Genomic DNA, 20,887 nt, shown 5'->3' on the forward strand with positions numbered 1-20,887 from the left:
CGATTCTCTTTTTTTTTTCGCACTGTCTACTTGTGCATGTTTCTATACTCATGCCCGCAATCACCAAGACTGGCGAAGATGGCATCCATCTTTTCACCGTTTTCGCCCAGCGCGGCAGCGTTGATCAGTGCCATGTCCTGACCAGTCAGCTCCCAACCGAACGTGGCGAGGTTATCGGCACCACGCGCCGAGACGCCGAGCCGCGTGCCGACCAGGACGGCGCCGACGGTCGGCTGCTGCAGGACCCAGCGGGTCGCGACGTTGGCGATGCCGACGCCGCCGCCGCGCCTCCGGGCCACGGCGTCGAGCACGCCGAGGAGGGCCTGGAAGTCCGCCCAGGTGCCCCACGCGCGGAGCGTGTCGAGATACTTGCGCTGCGAGGGCGTGAGGGGCGTCTGCGCGCCGTAGCCGTCGGGCGGCGCGGGGTGGTCCAGCCACGCGTCGGCGAGGAAGCCGCCGCACAGGGAGCCGTACGTGAGGAGCCGCAGCCCGTACGTGGCGCAGACGCGCACCATGCGCCTGAGCGGGCGGGAGTCGAGGACGGAGAACTGCACCTGGTTGGACACGAGGCCGACGGAGCCCGTCTTGGCGAGGAGGTACTCGCACGCCTCGGCGGTGTGCTCCGAGTCAAAGTTGCAGAGCCCGATGGAGGTGACGAGCTCGGGGTGAGACCTGGTCGCGTTGACCAGCTCGACGAGTATATCCAGGTACTCCTTCTTCTCGTACTATTTTTTCGGAAGAAAAAAAAACGGTTAGGCAAGCTTGCTCATACCACGCGGTACTTGGTTTGGGCAGTCAACTCACATCGTACCAGTGAAACTGCAGCAGGTCAGCGCGGCCGCCGAGCCGCCGGCACCGCTCCCGGACCTGGCCCAGCACCCACTCCGTCGTCACGGGCCGCCCGATGTCGCGGAACACGCACCACTTGGTCGCCATGTACGTCGCGTCCGCGACGCCGTCCGGGAGCCGCGCGCGAAAGTCCCCGCACACCAGCTCCGCGTCGCCGTAGTGGTCCGACATGTCGAACGCGGTGAGCCCGGACCCGACGAGCGCCACGAGCGCCCGCTCCTGCTGCTCGGCGCTCGAGGCGCCCCATTCCGGCGAGGCCATCTGCCACAGGCCGTTGAAGAGGCGGGGGACCTCGCGCTCGCCTACCTTGACCGTCTCCACCCTCGAGGTCGTCGGAGGTCTGACGTCGAGAGTCCCCGGAGCGCTCAGCCCGGCAAGTGGCTTGCCGGGCAGGAGAAGAGCGGCCGTGTCCCGGACCTGTCTCGTGCAGCGCCGGAAGGGGTACCCAAGTCCCGCCGCCTCGCAGTATTGTTGGCACCTGGAGAGAACCGCGAAAAGGCTGTCCAGGGCAGCGTCGAGATCGGCAGCCGAGGGGGGCGCTTCTTTGATGGCCTGCATGGCTTGCACGATGTCGCCGTCGACGCGCTGCAGGGTCTCGTCGAGTGGCGAGCCAGGGGCCCAGCGTGCCTTGGCATCCGGTATGGCCCCGATGAAATGGCACATGCTGCAAATTTCAACAATCAGGGCCGTTCTTGCACCTTTTTCATAAATCTGCAAAGCTGAGAAAACGTACCTGGGCATTGCTTGCGCAAACAGCTTGGCGGAAAACGTGCACCGGATGAGCGCAAGGTAATCAGCGCAGGCCGGAACTACAACGTCGGCGGAGGGGAGCAGCTCTCTCGGCTCGGGCGAGCCCGGAGGAAAGTCTCGTAGCCGTTGCCGCACGCTCTCCCGGAAGATGGCCTGGATCTCGGGACCGGTTGAGAGGAGTGACCGTACGACGGAGCGGAGATGCTGGGGCGGGACTGATACGCGTCCAGTCAGCCACGCTCCCCGACGGGCTCATGTATACTTACGATTGCCGATAATGGCATCATCCATCATGTTTCTGTTGCAATTTATCAGTGTGTTATTCTTTACAGGGCCCTTTTTACTCACATGTGACCCATCTTGGTTGTCTGCTCGCTTGTGAGGCGGATCTTGGACAAGGTTGTTGGAGGCACGATGCGGGGTTCGCTCCGAAGCCAGCGGACACTTCACTTATCGGCTTTAGAGCGAAGAAAATTACCCCTTCATTTAGGATGTTTATGGGTATCTGACTGCACTCTGTTTACTTATGGAAATATTGTTGAAGGGACCCATGTAGTCCATCAATTGCAGCGGCACCCCTTCCTTTCTCAATATCGCATACGTCATGCCCAGGTAGAAAAACAGATACGGCAACACGTGAGTCGAAACAAACGTGTGCACGCATCCATGCACCGTGCCGTAGGTGTTTGTCTCCATGGTAAACGTCTCGTTTGCCTTGGCATTGACCACATTCTCATCCGCCGTGTCCACGAGCTCCTCGGTCGCGGCGATGCGCACGCGCATATCCTCAAACGTGGAGAGCGCCGAGTCGTCCGACGGCCAGGCCGCGGACAGGTCCTGTCCGGTGGTGCGGCTGACCAGGGTGCGGACAATGTTGCAGACGTACTGGACCTGCGTCGTCAGAGGGCTCATGTTGTCGTAGAGCCGCGCAGCGGGCAAGGTGTCCGCGTCCGAGGTCGCCTGGGCCTTACGGAGGAGTGCGGTCAGGGCCTCGAGGGCGGCTTTGGCGACAGGGTAGGATGAGCCGTAGAGGCTGATGGGCGGATTAGACATGACCGCGAGATGGGGTGTTGTTTCTTCAGAACGTTGGATGTACTACAATGTATCAACAGAAAGGCTTTTATAGTTGAGCTGGGCTTATATAGCTGGCGCGTTGGCTGAGGCTCATTATGTGTGTGTGGAGTTTAGCTGATGGATGTGCTCATGGTCGCGACCATGAACCACTGGCTTCTCAAGAAGTAGTCCTAGGGGCGCTCATAAGCCAATGAGAAAGACGCAGTAGCAGTGAGCCCCTATTGTTGTTTCAACGGTACGTGATCGTTTTTAAAGCTTTTTGAAGGCTTAGAATAAACACGTTTCTTGACTAGTAAGCCAATTGGCGAGACATCTCGCTCCATTCAGCTTTGCTGATCGCAGCACCTTGGATAGAACGACATAGTCGATCGTGGCGTTTTTCCAGTTTTCTTTTTTGCTGCAAACAAGAATCTTTGTATCAAAAAAATACAAAGCATGGTTTGAATGTGTATCGCGACTAGGACTGCAAGAAGCGTATCGCCAACAAGGCGCAGCGGGAGCACGACTTACACAAAGAGACTCGGCTGGGAAACTTTGGAAGCCGTTTTCCAGGGCAGAACCGTAGCTTAGAACGAGTCACGTTCTTGTAGGATTATATTGAAGTGTCTTGAGCGAGATCCGTCTTTCACACTGGTGCTGCAAGGCTGCCTTGCTAGTGCTGCTTGGGTATCTTTACTGGATTGCGCGGCACAATCTGGGGTGATGACGCATTTTCGTTGCCGTACAGTGTTCTAAATACAAAGTGCACAAATCAAATTCTCATCTTCATGAAGTTGACTAGATCCTAACTAATATGCCAAATATTACATTCAATCCTGGAGGGATCACGCTGTGAGATGCTCAATGGTGCCTGCTAAGTGCTTGGGAGTTGGAGATGCATTCTAGTCATCCATCTGCTTGCTTGCTTGCTTGGAGTCGCCATGGTGGGTAATTTCTCCGCAGCGAAATCCCCTGGCCTGCACGGCAGCTGCACCCAGTCCGTATTGCGACTCTGAGATGGCTCCGCCCTTGTGAAGATCCTGGAGAGCGCAGACCACGAACATCCGACAGTTGAACTTTTCTTTATATTTCCTGTGCCACATCGAAAACCGCGGACGGAAAAAGGCCAGCAGCTCTCCGGCTGTCGCTATGAGTCTCAATCGTCCGAGGGGAATTGTCTTCGCCTGCGGATCCGCCTTGTATGGATTCCTGTCCGTCCACTGAGCAGTGTGCTGCTTGTTCTCTTTGGTATACCGGCATTGGAATGAAATGAAAAGGCCGTCATCGCCGCCGCGTTTGAACACTAGGCACGGATGGCGGTAACATCTCGGATCTGTCAGTTCAGGTTTTACCCAAAGCACTGTTACCCACCATTCGGCTCTGTAGTTCGGGTTCAAGTACAACGCAACATTTTCAACTACTTGGCTGCTGGTGAGATCTGCCATGGTTGGGAGACCGCTCTCGTTTCTTTTTCTGGGGCGTTGGTTGTTGAGATGGCTGTGCCGAGCTGATGGCGTGTTGTGCTGCAATTCGAAGATTGATCGGAAAACACTGGCAGGCCTGGCTTGTTATATCCATAAATTTAAGCAAGTGTAATGCAACCCCTAGTCAAACTTCTTTGTCTTTACTCCGTATCCACTGTACCGAGTGATGAGGATCCTATCCTGCAGTGAGTCACTTTATGGGAGTGGCTGTGCCACCGCTTAGTAGCCAACTTGAAAGAAGCTATGTTTTCAAGAGGCACCACTGAAGAGGCTCTATCAAGATTGCAGCTCTTGTCTTGTACACCCGGTCTTTGTACATTCGAGAGTGCTGGATCACCAATGAGTCATGTGTACTCTTTTATGTGTCTCAATACCCCAAACAGCAGCGCTCCGTGTACAAGTCGAGATATCGACTTACAATATTAGTTGCAAAGCGTCTGAAGCTGGCCTTATTTTCTTGATGTGTAATTTTACCCAGACACACAGTCAGGTCTCTCTATGTGCTTGAAGAAGACATTATGAGCGACTTAAGACTTAGAATCATCAAAGTCTACGGTTAATTAAGCACTGCGGCTGCCGGCTGCTGGCTGCATGGGTACACTGGGTCAACATCTTAATTGTAGAAGCAAAAGCAAAGAAGACAACACAAGAGTGATGAATTCTGCGGGTTGTCCTAAAAGCTATGTGGGAGTGTTCAAATTCTAAGCAGCAGAAGAAATCTGTCCCAGCCTATGTCATGCTCGGCCCATCATAATCCTACGTGCTGTACATCTTCCGAGCTCGGCGTAGAATATCGTGCGCGGTGCACCACTGCGAATGGGTTATGATACTCTGGACATTGAGTTTGAGCAGAGCCTCACTAACCCACTTTCCGCTGATGCACTGGTTTTGTGCAGCGAAAAAAGGCATACGCACCTCGGCGAGTACCTCGAGCAGCTCTTCCTGACTGAAACCCCCTTCCAGCTCGCAGAGCTGATACTCTCCCTTGACAAATGCACGATTAAATGGGTCATCCGCATCAACTGACCAGTCTTTGAAACATTTGGATCGGTACTCAGTTCCTATCAGGTCGGCACAGACTTTGAAAACTGTCAGACCCTGGTTTTTGCTGAACAACAGGCTGTAGTGTGAGGCCGCGTCCGAATCAAGTTTGAACCATGTTAGACTGAGCTTCCATTTTGCAAATGTGCAATTTGGCGCCGGCATTTTGCAGTAACTCGGTCTTGTCTTGTTGCTGTTGTTGTGACGACCCAATTCAATCTCTTGCAGATTTGGGCAATTTTATGTTGCTGTTGTTGTGACAAGCCGATTCAGTCCTTTGCAGATTTGGGCAATTATATATGTTCTCAGCACGTGGCTACACCGCAACGCACAGAAACCCCTTAACTGCTCTTCGAAAGCATCTGGAGCACAGAGACAACAATATTCTTCAGCGGCAGTCAATAAAGACAAAGCCAGTGACAAAGGGCGTTGCGTACGTACTACAACCCCCATGTATAACCATAGACAAGTATAGCAGCTAGCTAGTGTGGAGAATCCGGGTTTGAAAATGGGCGACGGCGGATATCGCGACGGCGTTGCGTGTGCGCTATACATTCTTTCACTAGCACAGAGCCGGCCGGCAACCTTGTCTGGCAGAGCAGTTGGATTTTGTACAAAGCCGTCACCTTTGCAGTGACAGGTTTCAAGAGATGAATGAGCGTCACACCAAAGATGACAGCTTCGAGCTGTACGATCTCAGGGTGGAGGTCGTCTGTCCCCCTGGCGCGCGCATCCTTTGCGGGGCAAAGACTGGTGATTATTTTACCTTGAAAGGCGAGCTTCTGTCGCTACCTCCAGGCCAATCGATCAGTATATACAGTCTCGGTAAGTCCGCTTCGCCCTTCTTTGTCCTTGTTTCTTCGTCTTTGGTTCGTTTCGTTTCGGTACAGAGCCCCTGACTACCCGTGTTAGCGTCGGTGCTCCCGCTTCTACCCGCCAAGCAGCGGGTTACGCACAAGAACGATTGGATGTCGACAGATGCGCTCGTTGCCTGTCCCGATCCTTCCTGTCCGAGTAAGCTCCGGATCACGAGAACTGGCATACGAAGATTCAACCACGCAGAGACGACTGCAGTCGGTCTTGAGGGCAACTAAGGGAGGGGCATGGCCTGTATCTGACCAGGTGTCGGCGGCGCCATATCGTTGCCGTGTCTTATTAGCAACAGCCCGAATGTTTCGGAAAGTTCAAATCGCGGTGTGAGCAGAGAAAGCCATGCGTGAGTGTTGTTTTATAGCTCTTATCAAATTAACCCCAAATTTCACGACTCCTCTTGCCATGCCTTCTCATCACTCCGGACCTTTCTACGCCTCGGCAAGGTGCCGCCCCACATCTTCTCGCGTCACTGACTTTCAACAAACGAATTTCCATCTCGACACACTCGTTTCTCGTCAGATACCTCTAGCGGTCCATGACTGGTCATCATCATGAAGGCCAATCTATCATTCCCGTCATCGAGGCAGCCCATCTCCAAAAACCGTAGCCTCATTTACTTCATCCCCGGGAACCCTGGTGTCGTCGAGTTCTACACCGATTTTCTCCGATCTCTGCGAGCATTGCTTGACAAGACAGAGAGCGACACGGCCTATGACATCTACGGTCGCAACCTTCTTGGCTTTCACGATGGCGACCACGAACCCTTCAGCGGCCAGAACCTGCCTTATGACCTAGACGCGCAGGTCGAGGGCATGTGGGCGGATATTGCCTCACGGCGCTACGGAGACAGCAACGACACGCCGTACGACTCCGTCATCCTCGTCGGCCACTCCATCGGTGCTTACGTCGTCGTGGAGACATTTCACCGGCAGGCGACGAACCCCAAAGCCGGTCTCAACCTGCAGCATGGGTTGCTGCTCTTCCCTACCATCAGCTACATTGCACGCTCACCCAGTGGCCTCAAGATCACGGCTCTGCAACAAAAGTGGTATCTTCCCGGTGTGGAGGAGAATCTTCATCACATTGCCAGGGCGCTTCTCTTCTTCCTGCCTCAGCCTGCGCTGCAGTGGATATGGGCCGGTTATCTTGGCTTCAGCTCTGCGGCGGCGGCAACACTGGCCGAGTGGCTCAAAAGTCGGGATGGCGTGTGGCAGGCCATTCATCTCGGCCGCTCGGAACTCAGACAGGTAGGCAAAGACAAGTGGGATGACAATTTCTGGGATGCCATCGCTGCGACTGGAACTGGTGGTGTGGCGCCAAAGTTTTTCTTCTTTTACGGCAAGCATGATCACTGGGTTGATAATAGCCTGCGCGACGAGTTCATCTCACGTCACCACGCTCGCAAAGACTCGCCCGGTCGTCCATCAATAGAAGTGGACACAGGAGACATTTCTCATGCGTTTTGTACAAAGGAAGGCAAGTGCAAAGGCTTCCACAGCATTCGAGATCACATGAGCTAACTTGGACAGACACGAGTCTCCAAGTCGCGGAAAAGGTCCACGCTTGGATTCAAACTATTGAATCCGGTCAGAGATCAAATTAAAGTTCACTAATTCGTGCTTCCCTCTCTCTCGACTTGTGATTCATGACGCTAGCCAAGAGACGTTGCGGAAATACGGAGACAACATAGCCGACAGCCGCTCGAGACTCACTTTTGAGATCCACGTCCCATCACACGATACAGATGAGTCACAGTATTCTTCCTGCGGGGCTATTTACTATATTGGCTTAATTACTTGCCTCATCGTGGCTATGTAAGATTTAGCATGCTTGGCGGCGCGCGGAGAGTTTGATGGCGTCCGGGGCAGGTCAAACTCTACATGAAAACCGACAAAGTCTGCCGCCAAATTTTTATTATATAAAGAGAGATTGGCAAATTTTTCCATTCAAAAAAGAAGCTCTAATTTTGACAAGATTGAATACATTCGTCCAGTCGTCACTGTTCATCGACATTCCGCTGTAAGTGAAGAAATCTCCTCGGCAACATGCCCGGCGAAACATTCTCTGTAGAAACCGATCGCTCCGGACACGGAGTGCAGTGGCCTTGGAGCCCGCACACTCGATTCCCGCAGCTGGATGAGAGCTTCTGCCGCAGCCTCTACAAGAAGAAGACGCCGCTGGTCAAGGGAGCCGCCAAACTGTACGAAGCAACACTGGATGAAGCCGGTTTCTGGAGTGGTTTCACCAGCTGGCAACACGCGCTTTTCTACTCTTTGCCTATTGACACTTTACGTCGCTTGATGGCTTATCCAGAGATTATCAGGTCTCTTGGTGACAATGCCAAGGATTTCGGTCTTCTTTGTAAGTTGAGCGACATCAGCTTCCAGAATATGTAGCCAGTCGATTAACGATTCGAGCCTATCAGTCGTTCACGGATCGAACTTGCTACGCTTTGACGATATATCAAGTCCCGCAGTAACGTATCCGTCGATGTCGAACAACCAGTTTCACACGCTCATGCAGTCCATTTACACGCGAGATCTCGGAATGTGCGTCGTCATGGACAAGCCAGGTCCGGTTGATTACGTGCGTATTCTACCCGCCGAGGTCGGAAATCTGAGCTCGGGAGTATTCAAGTCCATCTTTCACGTGGCAGATCGCTTCTTTGACAAGACCTTTCGCTCCTACCTCCGCATAGCACTCGACCTCCTCTGTCGCGCGCGAGAGCAGCCCTGGAACATCATTACGCTTAGCCAGGAGGTTCGTCAACTTTTTCACCGGGGCCTGGTAGGGTTCAAGCCGTTGGGCGTCATCACTGAATGGGACGGCGACCGCATCATGTATTATGCCACGTTTTCGTTTCACTGGCTCGGCCGAAATCAAATCAAGATGAACGAGAGTGTGGAGCCGGACGACACCCTCCTGACCCAGATGCTCTCTCGATGCGAGGATCCAGAGCAGAACCAGAACGACAGCCCTAGTTGCCGCGTCCACGACAAGAAGGTCATCGACATTCCATTCCAAAATCCGTGCGACGCGCACATGATGCTCACGATGATGGCTGTTCGCTGGGCAGCTGGTGTGTTTTGGTGCCTCGCAGGAGCCGGCGGTGTCGGTCCTGGTGATGATGGTATTCACGACGATGGTGAATTTTCTCAGCCAGTGATATGGCGGGTGTAATACCGTCTACATGGGTCCGGTTGCGGGATTGGGTGATGTACAGGTATACACTTTGGTTCTAGACGATAGAAGAAAACAGATATTCAGCTTTTATGATAGATCTAAAAAGACTTTTTAAAAAAAAAAGCCCCATGACAGTGTGGTAGAGAACTCCTGTTACATGTGCGCAGCCAATTTCGGCTGCCGGCACGGGAGAATTCACAAGGACTTGGGATAGCTACCATTACTACTAGATTACAAGAATCAACCATCTCCTCGTGACTTTTGACCACATACTGTGCAGATTAAAGTGCCTGTAAACTCGCGATCCTGTTGACTATGGACATAGTTGGAGAACAGAGGCTCGTCAGTATTGACGTGCTGCTAGTCACCTCTAGCCTCCAGCTGGGCGATTCTGCTCTCAGCTCAGTTTCTTCTACGCGCGTGACCAAAAGTGATGGACTAAAATCCTGTCCTAGTAGAAAAGATTTTCTTGGCTATCAAATTAAGTAAACTTTAATTTCTCTTGAGAAATTTTATTGTGCTTGATAAGGAATTTTTGATAAGACTTGGATGTTTATCTTGTTAGGACTCTCACAAAATTGATTATAATTATACTTGGAGATTATGAAGATACTCAAACTTTTAACTAGGAGAATAGGAGTTTATATTAAGATATGTAATAGTAATATTTTATAAATAGAAATAAAAATTAAAAATTAAAGTATATTCTTATAGATTATATAGTACTTATGTTTAAATATTCTTTCCTTTTAGAAATACATACTTATCAAGGCTCATATTATTTTATATGTAGGGGTTCTTGTTGAGTATATTTATATTTAGAACATATTCTATTTACTCAAAGTTTGTCCGAGTTTCTTCAGGATAGTCGTCTCCTTTTCCATCGTCACTTTCCGGAAACCTCTGTGCGTAGACCGCGCTTCATTGATCCATTATTCGATCGATTGTGCTGGGGAGCGTGTCAGCGTGAGTATTGCTACGGGCACAGCGCCATATCTCTAAGTACACAGCAGCACGTGATGAGGTACTTTGTTTTACTAGGGAACTATATGAAAAGATAAGTACCTCAAAATACGCTTTAGACGAACTTTTCTCTATACTACCACTACCACTAGCCTACTACTACTCTCGCCTACTCTCGCCGCCGCCGCCGCCGCCGCCACTAGCGTTAAGAGGCTTCCATAGGCTTAGCAGCGGCAGCGGCGGCGGCGGCAGAGGCGGCGGCGGCGGAGAGAGTAAGGAAGCCTTACTCGCTAATTCGCGTAAAGGGATATTGATAAAGGAGGAAAAAGGAGGCTATTAGTAATACTTAATTACTGCTAAAGAAGTACTTCTATTTAGGTAGAGCTTATATAGAATCTAGAGGTACTAGGCTAGTATAGTAGTCATGTGCTACTGTATACCTAGAGAAATCGCGCTGTGCCCGTAGCAATACTCGTCAGCGTAGCATCATGACCAGCGTGGGCATAAATGTAGCAACAAGGAACGGTGACGTTGCGTAACCGTGTGCAGTTTCTCGTTAAAAAGAACGAGCCAATTTTGATTTGTTTAGTGACGTTGGCTTGAAACCAGTCGGTCTATTTTCAGTCGAGCAGCGTAGTCGAGCAGCGTAGGTTCAGACCAAATGAACAACAGCACTACTCAAAATGTGTCGGTCCATGGATTGGAAGAGAATGCTCATGCGCTCCTCGGATGACCATTAAATGGGGTATGGAACGAGGCCTTTGATATGGTCCTGAGCCGGAATCAGTCGTCCGAGTAAATGCTGACTTCGACGGCCACAGCATGGGTAGAGAAAAACTCTTAATCATAGTCCTATTCATAGTCCTCTTCATATTCTAAACCTCCATCAAGAACTTTACAGCATCTGCTCCGGAAAGAAAAAAGAAAGCGGCACCTCATGGCTTATAGAAGAGGAAGACGTCCGAGTTCCCGCAGATTTGCACACTATCCCATCTCCTGGTCGCCTGGTTCATCCTTAATGTCCTGTAGGTACCAGGCAGTACGACAAAGGACGGAGTGTTTGCAGAACTACTTGCAAGATTCCAAATTCCACCGTGAGGGCGGAATCGATGATAAAATGGGCAACTATCGATCACTCCAACCCCTGTCAGTGCAATGCAATTTTGCATAGAGACATTTAACCTTTTTTTATTATTTTTGTTTCTTTGCGCATTCGAGATTGATACCTCCAGGTGTCCACTCCACGTTAAACACGGCACGTGGCGTCTGGTACTGGACGGAATCTGGAAGAGCAAATGAGGCATCTAGGGTAGTTTGGTCTCGAACTGGTGGAAATTCTATGATAACCCCCCTTACGTCATGATACTCAGAACGGCCCCAGACTCGCCCGGCGGTGTTTGTACTATTCGTCGGTGCATCACAGCAGGCTAGCTTCAGTTGTTTGCAATCTAAGCCCGTCGCTGCTCAACCACGAGCAGTGCTCTGAGCCAAGAAGCGTTTGCAATGCCACGGATAGCATATAGCATAGCATAATGACCCTGTGATGGATTTGGACCCATGGGCCGCTGCTCCGAACTATGCAGTACGTTCAAATAGCGCAGCCCTGAGATTGAGCACGCCGTTTTGGTACCAACCCAGATGAGCGGCACCTTGGTGGCTAGGAAGCCGTCTTAGTCAGAATACAATCACAAGGACAAGGCTAAACGGCCAGTTCTTTGAACAGTTGTTCTAGTCAGACATTACTATTATCCAGACTTAACTGGTATTCTAAGTTTTGTAAATTACATCTACCCTCTTACGAGAGCATTTGTCCCAATCCAAAACCTGTCATTTTCAAGAGCTTCAGCGTTCATTTGGTCCAAACGTCCACGTTGACCTCGCACGAATAATCCGTAGCGACAGTACAGACGCCCGCCTCTACAACATCATGCCTCACGAGCACACTTCCACACCAGGAAGGGCACGCTTACAGAGCGAGGGCAGCAAGAGCAATGGCGGCGACACCGGCGGAGAGACCGGCGGCACCACCGGTAACGGGGACGCTGGTGGGGACGGTCTGGTTGCCAGAGTGAGTCTGCGAAGCCAGGGTGGTGGTGGTGTCGCAGGGGATGCTCGTCCACGAGGTGCTCTTGGAGGCGGGGGTGGTGGTGGCGGCGGGAGCAGAGGTAGCCGGGGCGGAGCTGGAAGCGGGAGCAGAGGCCGAGCTGGCGGGCGCCGAGCCGGTGGAGGCCGGGGCGGAGCTGGAAGCGGGAGCAGAGCCCTGGGCGGCGCAGAGAGCCTTGGCGGCGGGGAGGACCTTGCCTGTCGAAGGTTTGTTAGCACGAACGATTTTCCATCGTCAAGTCGGCCGGCCCCGAATCGAGATGGCCGAAGGGGGGAGGGAGGGAACGGGGGGGGGGCAAAGAGCCTTACCGAGGGCAACGTCCTGACCGCAGGCCTTGAGGACGCAAGGCGTGGCGGCAATGGTGAGGTCGTTCAGGTGAGGGCAGATGCAGCTGTAGTCGGTGGTCGAGCAGCTGGTGCTGGCCTTGACGGCATCATCGAGGCAGGGGGTGGCGCACGAGGGGATGTCGTCGCGGGTCTGGGCGGCAGCCAGGGCGAAGAGAGCGGCAGCGACGGCGTACTTCATTTTGACGGGATGTTTTTTTTTTTGGAAGAGGATTGTGTTAATGATACAGAGGGAAGCGAGTGTACAAGTTTGGGATAAAGAGCTGGAGGAAGAGAGAGGGCGGTATGTCGAGGATTTGGGGAGGGACAAGGGCCCAGCTTTATGTAGACGGCTTGCTCACGCGGACAATCGAGCCATCGAGCGTCTCCCCAGTCGTTTCCCCTCTCCTCTCCTCTCCCCGGGGGGGTACGGAGCGAGGGGTACGGAGCGAGAGCCATGTTCATTTTTGCAATTCGACATGGACAGAGACTGCGGGGAGTGATGATGAAGAGGCGTGAGCGGCTGAAGGGGTGTAAGTCCTGTCGGTTCCACCGACGACGGCCGAAGCCGGTCGTGTACATTAGCCTAGCGAGCGGGGACTTTTACAGCGATGTCTTACTTGCCACTGTCCCGCCAGGTAAGGCAATTGGTTTGACTTGGAGGACTTGGGGCAAATGATAGAACAAGGGGGGGGGGGGGAGTTCATCTCGTCTCGTTGAGCTAACGCCTCTAGCCCCGGTCCAACAGCCCAGAGCTGGCTTGGCCGGGCTATCGGTCCCCACTGGCACCGCGGCCGTCCGAAAATGGATGGTCATGAACTTTTCTGCTGACGGCTACCCCGGCGGGGAATCGCGGGCAGAAGATCCCAGCTTGGCAAAGCTGCTCAAGAGTCCGAGTACAGGATAGCATTCAGAAATAGTCTTGTCATTGGCAGAACAGCCCCCAATCAGCAGTCACGGACCATGGCAGAAACTGGAAGGGTTTGATATGCAAAGTCGGGGCCGCGACTCGACGGCAGGCGACGCGTCGGGGCTTTGGAGTGACTGGCCTCAAGGTGTTTATCTTCCCTGTTACTACTTTTTCACAGGTGATTTAGTTTTGCTAGGCGTAGGTTTTCGCGGACGATGATGGAAAATCGACGTGCCAGATGACTTATCATTGGCTTTCTACTGCTTGACAAGAAGAATTTGGTGCGGACACGAGCGAGGAGGATCTAGTTTGATTTCACCTCTCCTATGCAGAAAGGAGAAGAAAATACCAACTTACTTACTCGATAAGCCCATGACTGTTGCCCACATGCGGTTTCAACCTGGGTTCGCTACTGGTAGTCCGACTCAAAAGCTGCCAGCTTAGCTCGCTTACTCTGGTCTGCCCATGAACGGCTCGCCCCCCCGCCTTGGGCTTTTTGTCCCTGGCGATCTTTTGTTTTTTCCTTCTTCATTTTTGAAATTGAGGACCACCACCCGATCCACAAGGGGAAGAATCCACAGCGCGGCTAGTGCCTCGTTGCTGGCTGGCCAGGCCGGGGTAAAGTTGAAAGTTTTCCATGACAGAGTATAGCATGTAGCCCATCTTGTCTTTCCCCGTTCCGTTTCTGACAGGCATCTTCCTAAGTTGGTCATGGTACCAATAAGCTCCGAGGCAAGAAATCTTCACCTTTCACGTTTTTGCAGATCAGCGGACAAGTTATAACGGAGGGGGGGGGGAGGGGTTATGTGATTGGGCGGTGATGGAGCGTTGAGAGAAAATGGACATGATATAGACAGAGCACGGGCACGGAAGAACCAAAGGCTGTGGGAATGGCTCTTGGACACGCAACAGCCCCTCCCTGGTCGACGTCAAACGACAATGATCAATGATCTGTAGAGTCGGAAATTGAGGCCAGGATTGGTTAGTTTTTGAGCCTTCAAGCGCCACGAGAAAAGCCAGCCAGAAAGCAGCACTACTAGTGGTAGTTAGTCACAAGTCCGATGCAGATCTGACTCGATGGCAAGGCAGGATGCAGGTACGAGAAACCAGTTTTTATTAGTCGTTGGTTATCACATGCCAATGAGATCCTCTGTCACGTATTCGTGCATACTAGTTGCAGCTTGCAAAAGTATCCAAAAGTATTCCCCCCCTTCTTTCTTTTTGCCCTCCCGCCAGCAGAGGGCCAAGAGTGAGTGAGTGGGCGACCAACTTTGCCATCATGTCATCGATTGACAAGACAGCTCGCGCGGTATGGGGTTAGTTACCATCTTTTGGCCTCTCCGCTTGCTGTCAACATCAACCCTACCCGCCCTCCCCCCGGGGAAGAATCGCCCATGATTACTGTGGCTCCCCCTTTCGACCTGGGCGGGGGCAAAAGGAGCACGCGGGCAGCGCCGCCGTCGCCGGTTCAGGCAGAAGAGATATATAAGTACATCCCAGTTTTTACTAGTAGACGCCCACAATGCGGAGTAGCAATATGATAGTTGCGGGCAACATCCGCCCGAGGTGTAAAAGAGAAACCACATACACAACCCATTGCCCCCCCGGGCCTGTCTACTTATGGGGAAGACCTGTATACTCTTTGCAGATTACTATATCTGAGCCAAGTTATTACCTGTATACGTTATCTCTGACCCGGCTATTGAAAAAGAAAGCAGGTATGGGGATTGTCAAAGCTTCCAGGATGAAGTAGCCTTTTACCCCCTTTTTAATTTCTGTTCTATCCCGTCTGGCCAGTTCCTGCTCTCTGCCCATCCGTGTGAGCCCAATTTCTCTCAATTCCGCAAAGTTGACCCTGCAAGAGCATAGTGGCCAGCATCACTCTCGTACGACCGCCCACGGGCTCCTCCCCTTCAGTGAGGCTCTGCGCAAGCCTGCAGGAGATCTTCACGCCACCGCTTTTGAACAAGTTCCAATGTAACCCAGTATCACGTTCCCCCTTTACCCCCAAAAGCTTCCCGCTGTCCCTGTCAACGCGACTGCGGTTTATAACCCCCCCCCTCCACTCTCCTCCCTAAGCCAACGTCCAACCTTGCGCAGGTACAACGCCGGACAAAATATGACTACTCCGTACAACCCCTAGTAATAAGCCGGAGGAGGGGCTACTATTAGTGACCTATAGCTTCGGCGGTGTGGTGGGACTTTTGGACCCGCGTCTCCCCTTTCCGCCGTTGGTAAATTATTAGTTCGTCAGTACAGAGTAGTGATGGTCTCTTTTGTTTTGAATGCTTTGTTTGTTCTGGAACGACTGATTCTTCACGGACCCGGACCGCGAAACGCGGCGCGCCAACCTGCCTGGGGGAGTGGCAGCCTTTTCATCCCCCCCCGTAGTTTTCAAAGCAATCGTCTCCCTCTGCACTCATCCGTACTGAGCTGATTTTTTTTTTCTTTTTTTCTTTTTGGCTGTTATAACTCATTTTATTGACAAGGTCCTTGCCTAATTATTTCTCCCCTTCTCTCTACCAATATCCCGCCCGTTTTTTCGGGGCGGGATCCATCCATTACTATCAACAGTGAGGGGCGGGCGACGGGCAGTCAGGAGATATTGAAAGGGGGGGGGGGGGCTAGGCTAAGTACATGTTAATCCTACGCGGCATAATGACTGTGCAAAAATCATACGCGGGACTAGTAATCATCGTAGGGCAGAGGGGAGGGGGTTTCTGCTCCCACTCGGCGACTCTGTCGTCTAAGTGGTCTGCAACACTTTCGTCTGCAACAGCGAGGTTATCGTGGGGCATTGGCCGAGAGCCCTCAAAACCTCGGAGAATTGACAGGCTACATACATACATACATACGGCTTAATTGTGCACCTTGAAAGACCTGCAGCCCCACTGATGACCTTGAAAAACAGACGTCATGACTACCAGATGACGGGACGCATCTGCCATCTTCATCATGTAACCCTCAATGTCGAATCAATTCACACAGCAAACGGCACCTACACGCCCGAACGAGCCGCAAGACATGATTCTACTACATTCGACAGGTTCCGAGGGCTAAATATGGTATACGCGGCACGATAAAAGCATAGGACGATTGTCAATTGTTTTTGTATTTCAAGTTGGTATAACTATTTTGGCGTGAAATTCATTTCGTTACTTTACAGGCGAGGCTTGCTGGCAACCTGAACGTCGAAGCGGTCAAGGTTCATGACCTTGTCCCAAGCGGCGACAAAGTCCTTAACAAACTTCTGAGCATTGTCGGGCTGGGCATAAACCTCGCCGAGAGCACGGAGCTCAGCGTGCGAGCCAAAGATGAGGTCGACACGGGTGGCGGTCCACTTCTGCTGGCCCGACTTGCGGTCGCTGCCCTTGTAGACACCAGACTCGGGCTGGATAGGCTCCCAGACAGTGTTCATGTCAAGGAGGTTGGTGAAGAAGTCGCTGCTCAGGGTACCAGGGCGCGACGTGAGTACACCGTTCGAGGAGCCGTCATAGTTGACATTGATGGTGCGGAGACCGCCAATGAGGACAGCAAGCTCAGGAGGCGTCAAGGTCAGCAGCTGAGCGCGGTCAACCAGCCAGTGCTCCAGGCGGTTGATGGCACCGCGACCGGCGTAGTTGCGGAAGCCGTCAGCAATAGGCTCGAGGTTGCCGTTGGACTCGACGTCTGTCTGCTCAGCGGTGGCGTCCATGCGACCGGGGGTGAAGGGGACGGTCACGTCGACACCAGCACCCTTGGCGGCCTGCTCGACACCAGCGGCACCGGCGAGGACGATGAGATCGGCAATCGAGACACGCTTGCCGTTGCTCTGGGAGTCGTTGAACTTCTTCTGAATCGTCTCGAGCTGGCCGAGAACCTCGGAGAGCTGGGCGGGGTTGTTGACCTCCCAGTCCTTCTGGGGGGCGAGACGAATGCGAGAACCGTTGGCGCCGCCACGCTTGTCGCTGCCGCGGAAGGTCGAGGCAGAGGCCCAGGCAGTGGAGACGAGCTTGGAGGTGCTAAGGCCAGTGTCGAGGATGGCCTTCTTGAGAGCGGCAATGTCGTTGTTGTCGACAACGGGGTGGTTGAGAGCAGGGATGGGATCCTGCCAGAGGAGGTCCTCAGAGGGAACCTCGGGGCCGAGGTAGAGAGCCTTGGGGCCGAGATCGCGGTGCAGGAGCTTGAACCAGGCACGGGCAAAGGCGTCGGCAAACTGGTCAGGGTTCTCGAGGAAGCGGCGAGAAATCTTCTCGTAGGCAGGGTCAACACGGAGCGACAAGTCAGTCGTCAACATCTTGGGGAGATGCTTCTTGCTGGAATCAAAGGCATCCGGGATGACGGGCTCGGCGTCCTTGGCAACCCACTGAGGAGCGCCAGCAGGACTCTTGGTGAGCTCCCACTCGTGCTTGAAGAGGTACTCAAAGAACTGGTTGCTCCACTTGGTGGGTGTCCTGGTCCAGGTTACCTCAAGGCCAGAGGTGATGGCATCAGGTCCCTTGCCAGAGTTGTGCGAGTTCTTCCATCCGAAGCCCTGGGCCTCAATATCGGCGCCAGCAGGCTCAGCACCAACGTTGCTGTCGGGAGCAGCACCGTGGGTCTTGCCAAAGGTGTGGCCACCAGCAATCAGAGCAACCGTCTCCTCATCGTTCATGGCCATGCGACCAAAGGTGGTGCGGATGTCGTGGGCAGCCACGGCGGGGTCCTCGACACCGGGGTTAACGTAGATGAGACCTGCAAATTGTTAGCCCAAGGGAAGCTAAACATGAAAGCGTAGTATAGCAGAGGGCTGCTTCAAGGGACTTACCCATAATCTGGGCACCCAGAGGCTTCTCAAGGCTCTCAGGGTCACGCTTGCCAGAAGAGTCCTTGCTGTAACGGTGGCTGTCGGTCATCCACTCGGGCTCGGAGCCCCAGTAGACGGCCTCGTCAGACTCCCAGGTGTCGACACGGCCACCGGCAAAGCCGAAGGTCTTGAAGCCCATGGACTCGAGGGCGACGTTGCCAGCAAGGACGAGCAAATCAGCCCAGCTAATCTTGTTGCCGTACTTTTGCTTGATGGGCCAGAGAAGACGACGGGCCTTGTCCAGGTTACCGTTGTCGGGCCAGCTGCGAGTGACGTCAGTGACTGGAGCTGGCAGAATTCGATGGCGTTGTGGGGGTTTGCCTTACCTGTTGAGGGGAGCGAAACGCTGCTGTCCCTCGCCGCCACCACCGCGACCGTCAAAGACACGGTAGGTACCGGCAGCGTGCCAGCTCATACGGATGAAGAGGCCACCATAGTGACCGAAGTCGGCAGGCCACCAATCCTGCGAGTCGGTCATGAGGTTGGTGAGGTCCTTCTTGAGAGCATTGTAGTCGAGGGACTTGAAGGCAGCAGCATAGTCAAAGTCGGGGCCGTAGGGGTTGCTGGAGGGGTTGTGCTGGCGGAGGATGTTGAGCTTGACGGCATTGGGCCACCTGGGGAGAGAAAAGACAGCGTTAGCAGGTGTGCGTTTGCAGTCGAGACGGGAAGCCAACAGGCCATTGCGTGGCTGCGAGCAGGATTACACGAGGGCGATGCGAGAACTTTCTGCTGCATAGATGCCGTCTTGTCGTCTTGCAAACGTCGGTGATGATGAGTGCAAGCGAGCAGCAGAGGGAAAAGGGCTTACCAGTCGGGGTTCTTTCTGCCAGTGTCGGCAGTGTGCACGACAGGGCACTTGCCAGTGCTTTCTTGGGTCATTTTCTTGCGAGGACTTTGATCGTCTGTAGAAATATCTCTCTTGTGGGAGACGGCAACCTTGAAATCGGAGGACATGGGAGAAGGGAGAGGGAGGGGAAAGGACGTGGGATGGGTGGCTATTTGGGGAGAAATACTAGTCGAGAGGCGAGGAGGAGGAGGAGGGGGGGGGCGGCGTCGGCGGCGAGAAGGAGGAGGAAGCTTGTAGGAAGCTTGGCCGAGTTGGACGGGGGAGCGGGGCAAAAGAGGATGAGGACGGCACTCGGAGCAGCAGGCCGGGTTTCGTGGGTACTTGGTACGTGTAGGCAGATTGGTGTGCAGTTGAGGTACATGGGCAAGTAGAGAGGTAGGAAGCTCTCTGGCAAGTACCGACCGACCTACTTACTCAGTTGGTACCTAAGCAGGCAGTGAGTCCGTAAGGAAGTACTTGACAGTCTGGCGGCAAAAAGCATGTATAAAGTTCAAGTTACAGGTGGTTCCGAGGCCGTTCTCAGGTGGTTCCCCACGCTAAGAGTGCCCTGTAATACTGAGTAAAAGGCTGAGGGCCTGGGTTTTGGAGGGCCATGACGAATGTCCTGCCTCTGATTCGTTGGTGGGGGGAGGGGAGGGATTTCCGAGGAGGGGGGAATCATGAATTAAAAAGGGAAAAAAACAAATACCTGCCACCTTGTTGGCTGCTCCCCCCTCTTTCGAAAACTGTGGTACCCCAGTAACCCAGCAGCAGTAACCCAGTAACGCAGGTGCGTGCCCAGCAAACGCCCCCTCTTTACCTGCAGTTTTCTGTGACCATGCACTATGGTAAGTATGGATGCTTCTCTCATCTTTCCAGTTAATGTAGGTACTGAGTGGAAAAGTTGGGTACCCATCCACTAATCTGTACTGGTACCGCCACCAAGCGCTGGTCTTTCCGACATCTCACCACTTTTTTTTCCATTCACGCTATACCTGGCCCTCACCCGCGGGCACCGTGAATGCTTCCCCAACATCAGCCTCTCTCCTTGCAAAATGAATATTCAATTAGAAATCGTTTGAATTAGAAATCATTTGGAATTTTCTCGCTCAGGTCTCGGTCCTTTTTTTTCCCACTGTATCTCGGTCTCCTTCTCGGTGCTCCGTCTCCGTTGTCGGCCGGCCTCTCTGCATGCAGTCCGTAGTCCCCTTGGTGGCATGTTCACGACAAGTGCCACATCAAACCACAGACCTGCATTTTATAACTGGGTGCCAACTCAAAGTTACTTATGCACCGACGACCCCTCTCGTCGTGAGTGGCGCGAAGAATGAAGCAACCACCGAGGTCCCCGAAAAACCTCATGCAGCAATCCGTCTCATCCCTTGGAAATCGCCTCCGTCGCCGCCACCCCTCCCAACGGGCACCCCGCTCGTTCTGCTCGTCTCGACGACATCATCGTCGCCATCCATCTTTCGGTTTTAGGTCGGACGCGGCCGTTTTGCCCGTCGTCATCGGTGTGCACCGCTCCGTGGAGCCGATCCATTTTCTATGGGTTAGTTACTAGTTCGTCGGCGGGTTCAGGCTTGTGCCTCTCTCTCTCTCTCTCTCTCTTTCTGTCTATGCTTCCAGACTCACGAATCAGGGTTGCTTGTCAATACCTGATCGACCCACTCAACAGCGACATGGTCACGGAACGTTTCGAT

The 20,887-nt window shown here is 53.2% G+C and overlaps 6 protein-coding genes across 6 annotated transcripts; 2 read left to right on the forward strand and 4 right to left on the reverse strand.

The window, feature by feature from the left end:
- Positions 1 to 26: 26 nt before the first annotated feature.
- Positions 27 to 2,652, reverse strand: V2A60_008517 (uncharacterized protein; the record flags this gene model as incomplete). The annotated part of the gene is made up of 6 exons (XM_083259790.1): positions 27 to 725; positions 805 to 1,513; positions 1,583 to 1,814; positions 1,866 to 1,897; positions 1,948 to 2,043; positions 2,201 to 2,652. The coding sequence occupies 6 exons, from the start codon at positions 2,650 to 2,652 to the stop codon at positions 27 to 29; spliced, it is 2,220 nt and encodes a 739-aa protein (XP_083115916.1).
- Positions 2,653 to 4,892: 2,240 nt separating this feature from the next.
- On the reverse strand, positions 4,893 to 5,342 carry V2A60_008518 (uncharacterized protein; the record flags this gene model as incomplete). The annotated part of the gene is made up of 1 exon (XM_083259791.1): positions 4,893 to 5,342. The coding sequence occupies one exon, from the start codon at positions 5,340 to 5,342 to the stop codon at positions 4,893 to 4,895; it is 450 nt and encodes a 149-aa protein (XP_083115917.1).
- A 1,259-nt stretch (positions 5,343 to 6,601) lies between these two features.
- V2A60_008519 (bifunctional triacylglycerol lipase/ester hydrolase) lies at positions 6,602 to 7,570 on the forward strand (the record flags this gene model as incomplete). The annotated part of the gene is made up of 1 exon (XM_083259792.1): positions 6,602 to 7,570. One exon carries the CDS (start codon positions 6,602 to 6,604, stop codon positions 7,568 to 7,570), a length of 969 nt encoding a protein of 322 aa, XP_083115918.1.
- Positions 7,571 to 8,095: 525 nt separating this feature from the next.
- V2A60_008520 (uncharacterized protein) lies at positions 8,096 to 9,230 on the forward strand (the record flags this gene model as incomplete). The annotated part of the gene is made up of 2 exons (XM_083259793.1): positions 8,096 to 8,411; positions 8,476 to 9,230. The coding sequence occupies 2 exons, from the start codon at positions 8,096 to 8,098 to the stop codon at positions 9,228 to 9,230; spliced, it is 1,071 nt and encodes a 356-aa protein (XP_083115919.1).
- Positions 9,231 to 12,162: 2,932 nt separating this feature from the next.
- V2A60_008521 (CFEM domain-containing protein) lies at positions 12,163 to 12,825 on the reverse strand (the record flags this gene model as incomplete). The annotated part of the gene is made up of 2 exons (XM_083259794.1): positions 12,163 to 12,497; positions 12,609 to 12,825. The coding sequence occupies 2 exons, from the start codon at positions 12,823 to 12,825 to the stop codon at positions 12,163 to 12,165; spliced, it is 552 nt and encodes a 183-aa protein (XP_083115920.1).
- A 3,868-nt stretch (positions 12,826 to 16,693) lies between these two features.
- V2A60_008522 (uncharacterized protein) lies at positions 16,694 to 19,312 on the reverse strand (the record flags this gene model as incomplete). The annotated part of the gene is made up of 4 exons (XM_083259795.1): positions 16,694 to 18,246; positions 18,320 to 18,621; positions 18,685 to 18,972; positions 19,167 to 19,312. 4 exons carry the CDS (start codon positions 19,310 to 19,312, stop codon positions 16,694 to 16,696), a joined length of 2,289 nt encoding a protein of 762 aa, XP_083115921.1.
- Positions 19,313 to 20,887: the final 1,575 nt, after the last annotated feature.

Source organism: Cordyceps javanica, chromosome 6 (genome assembly GCF_051103115.1).
Source record: "Cordyceps javanica chromosome 6, complete sequence".
Lineage (NCBI taxonomy): Eukaryota > Fungi > Ascomycota > Sordariomycetes > Hypocreales > Cordycipitaceae > Cordyceps > Cordyceps javanica.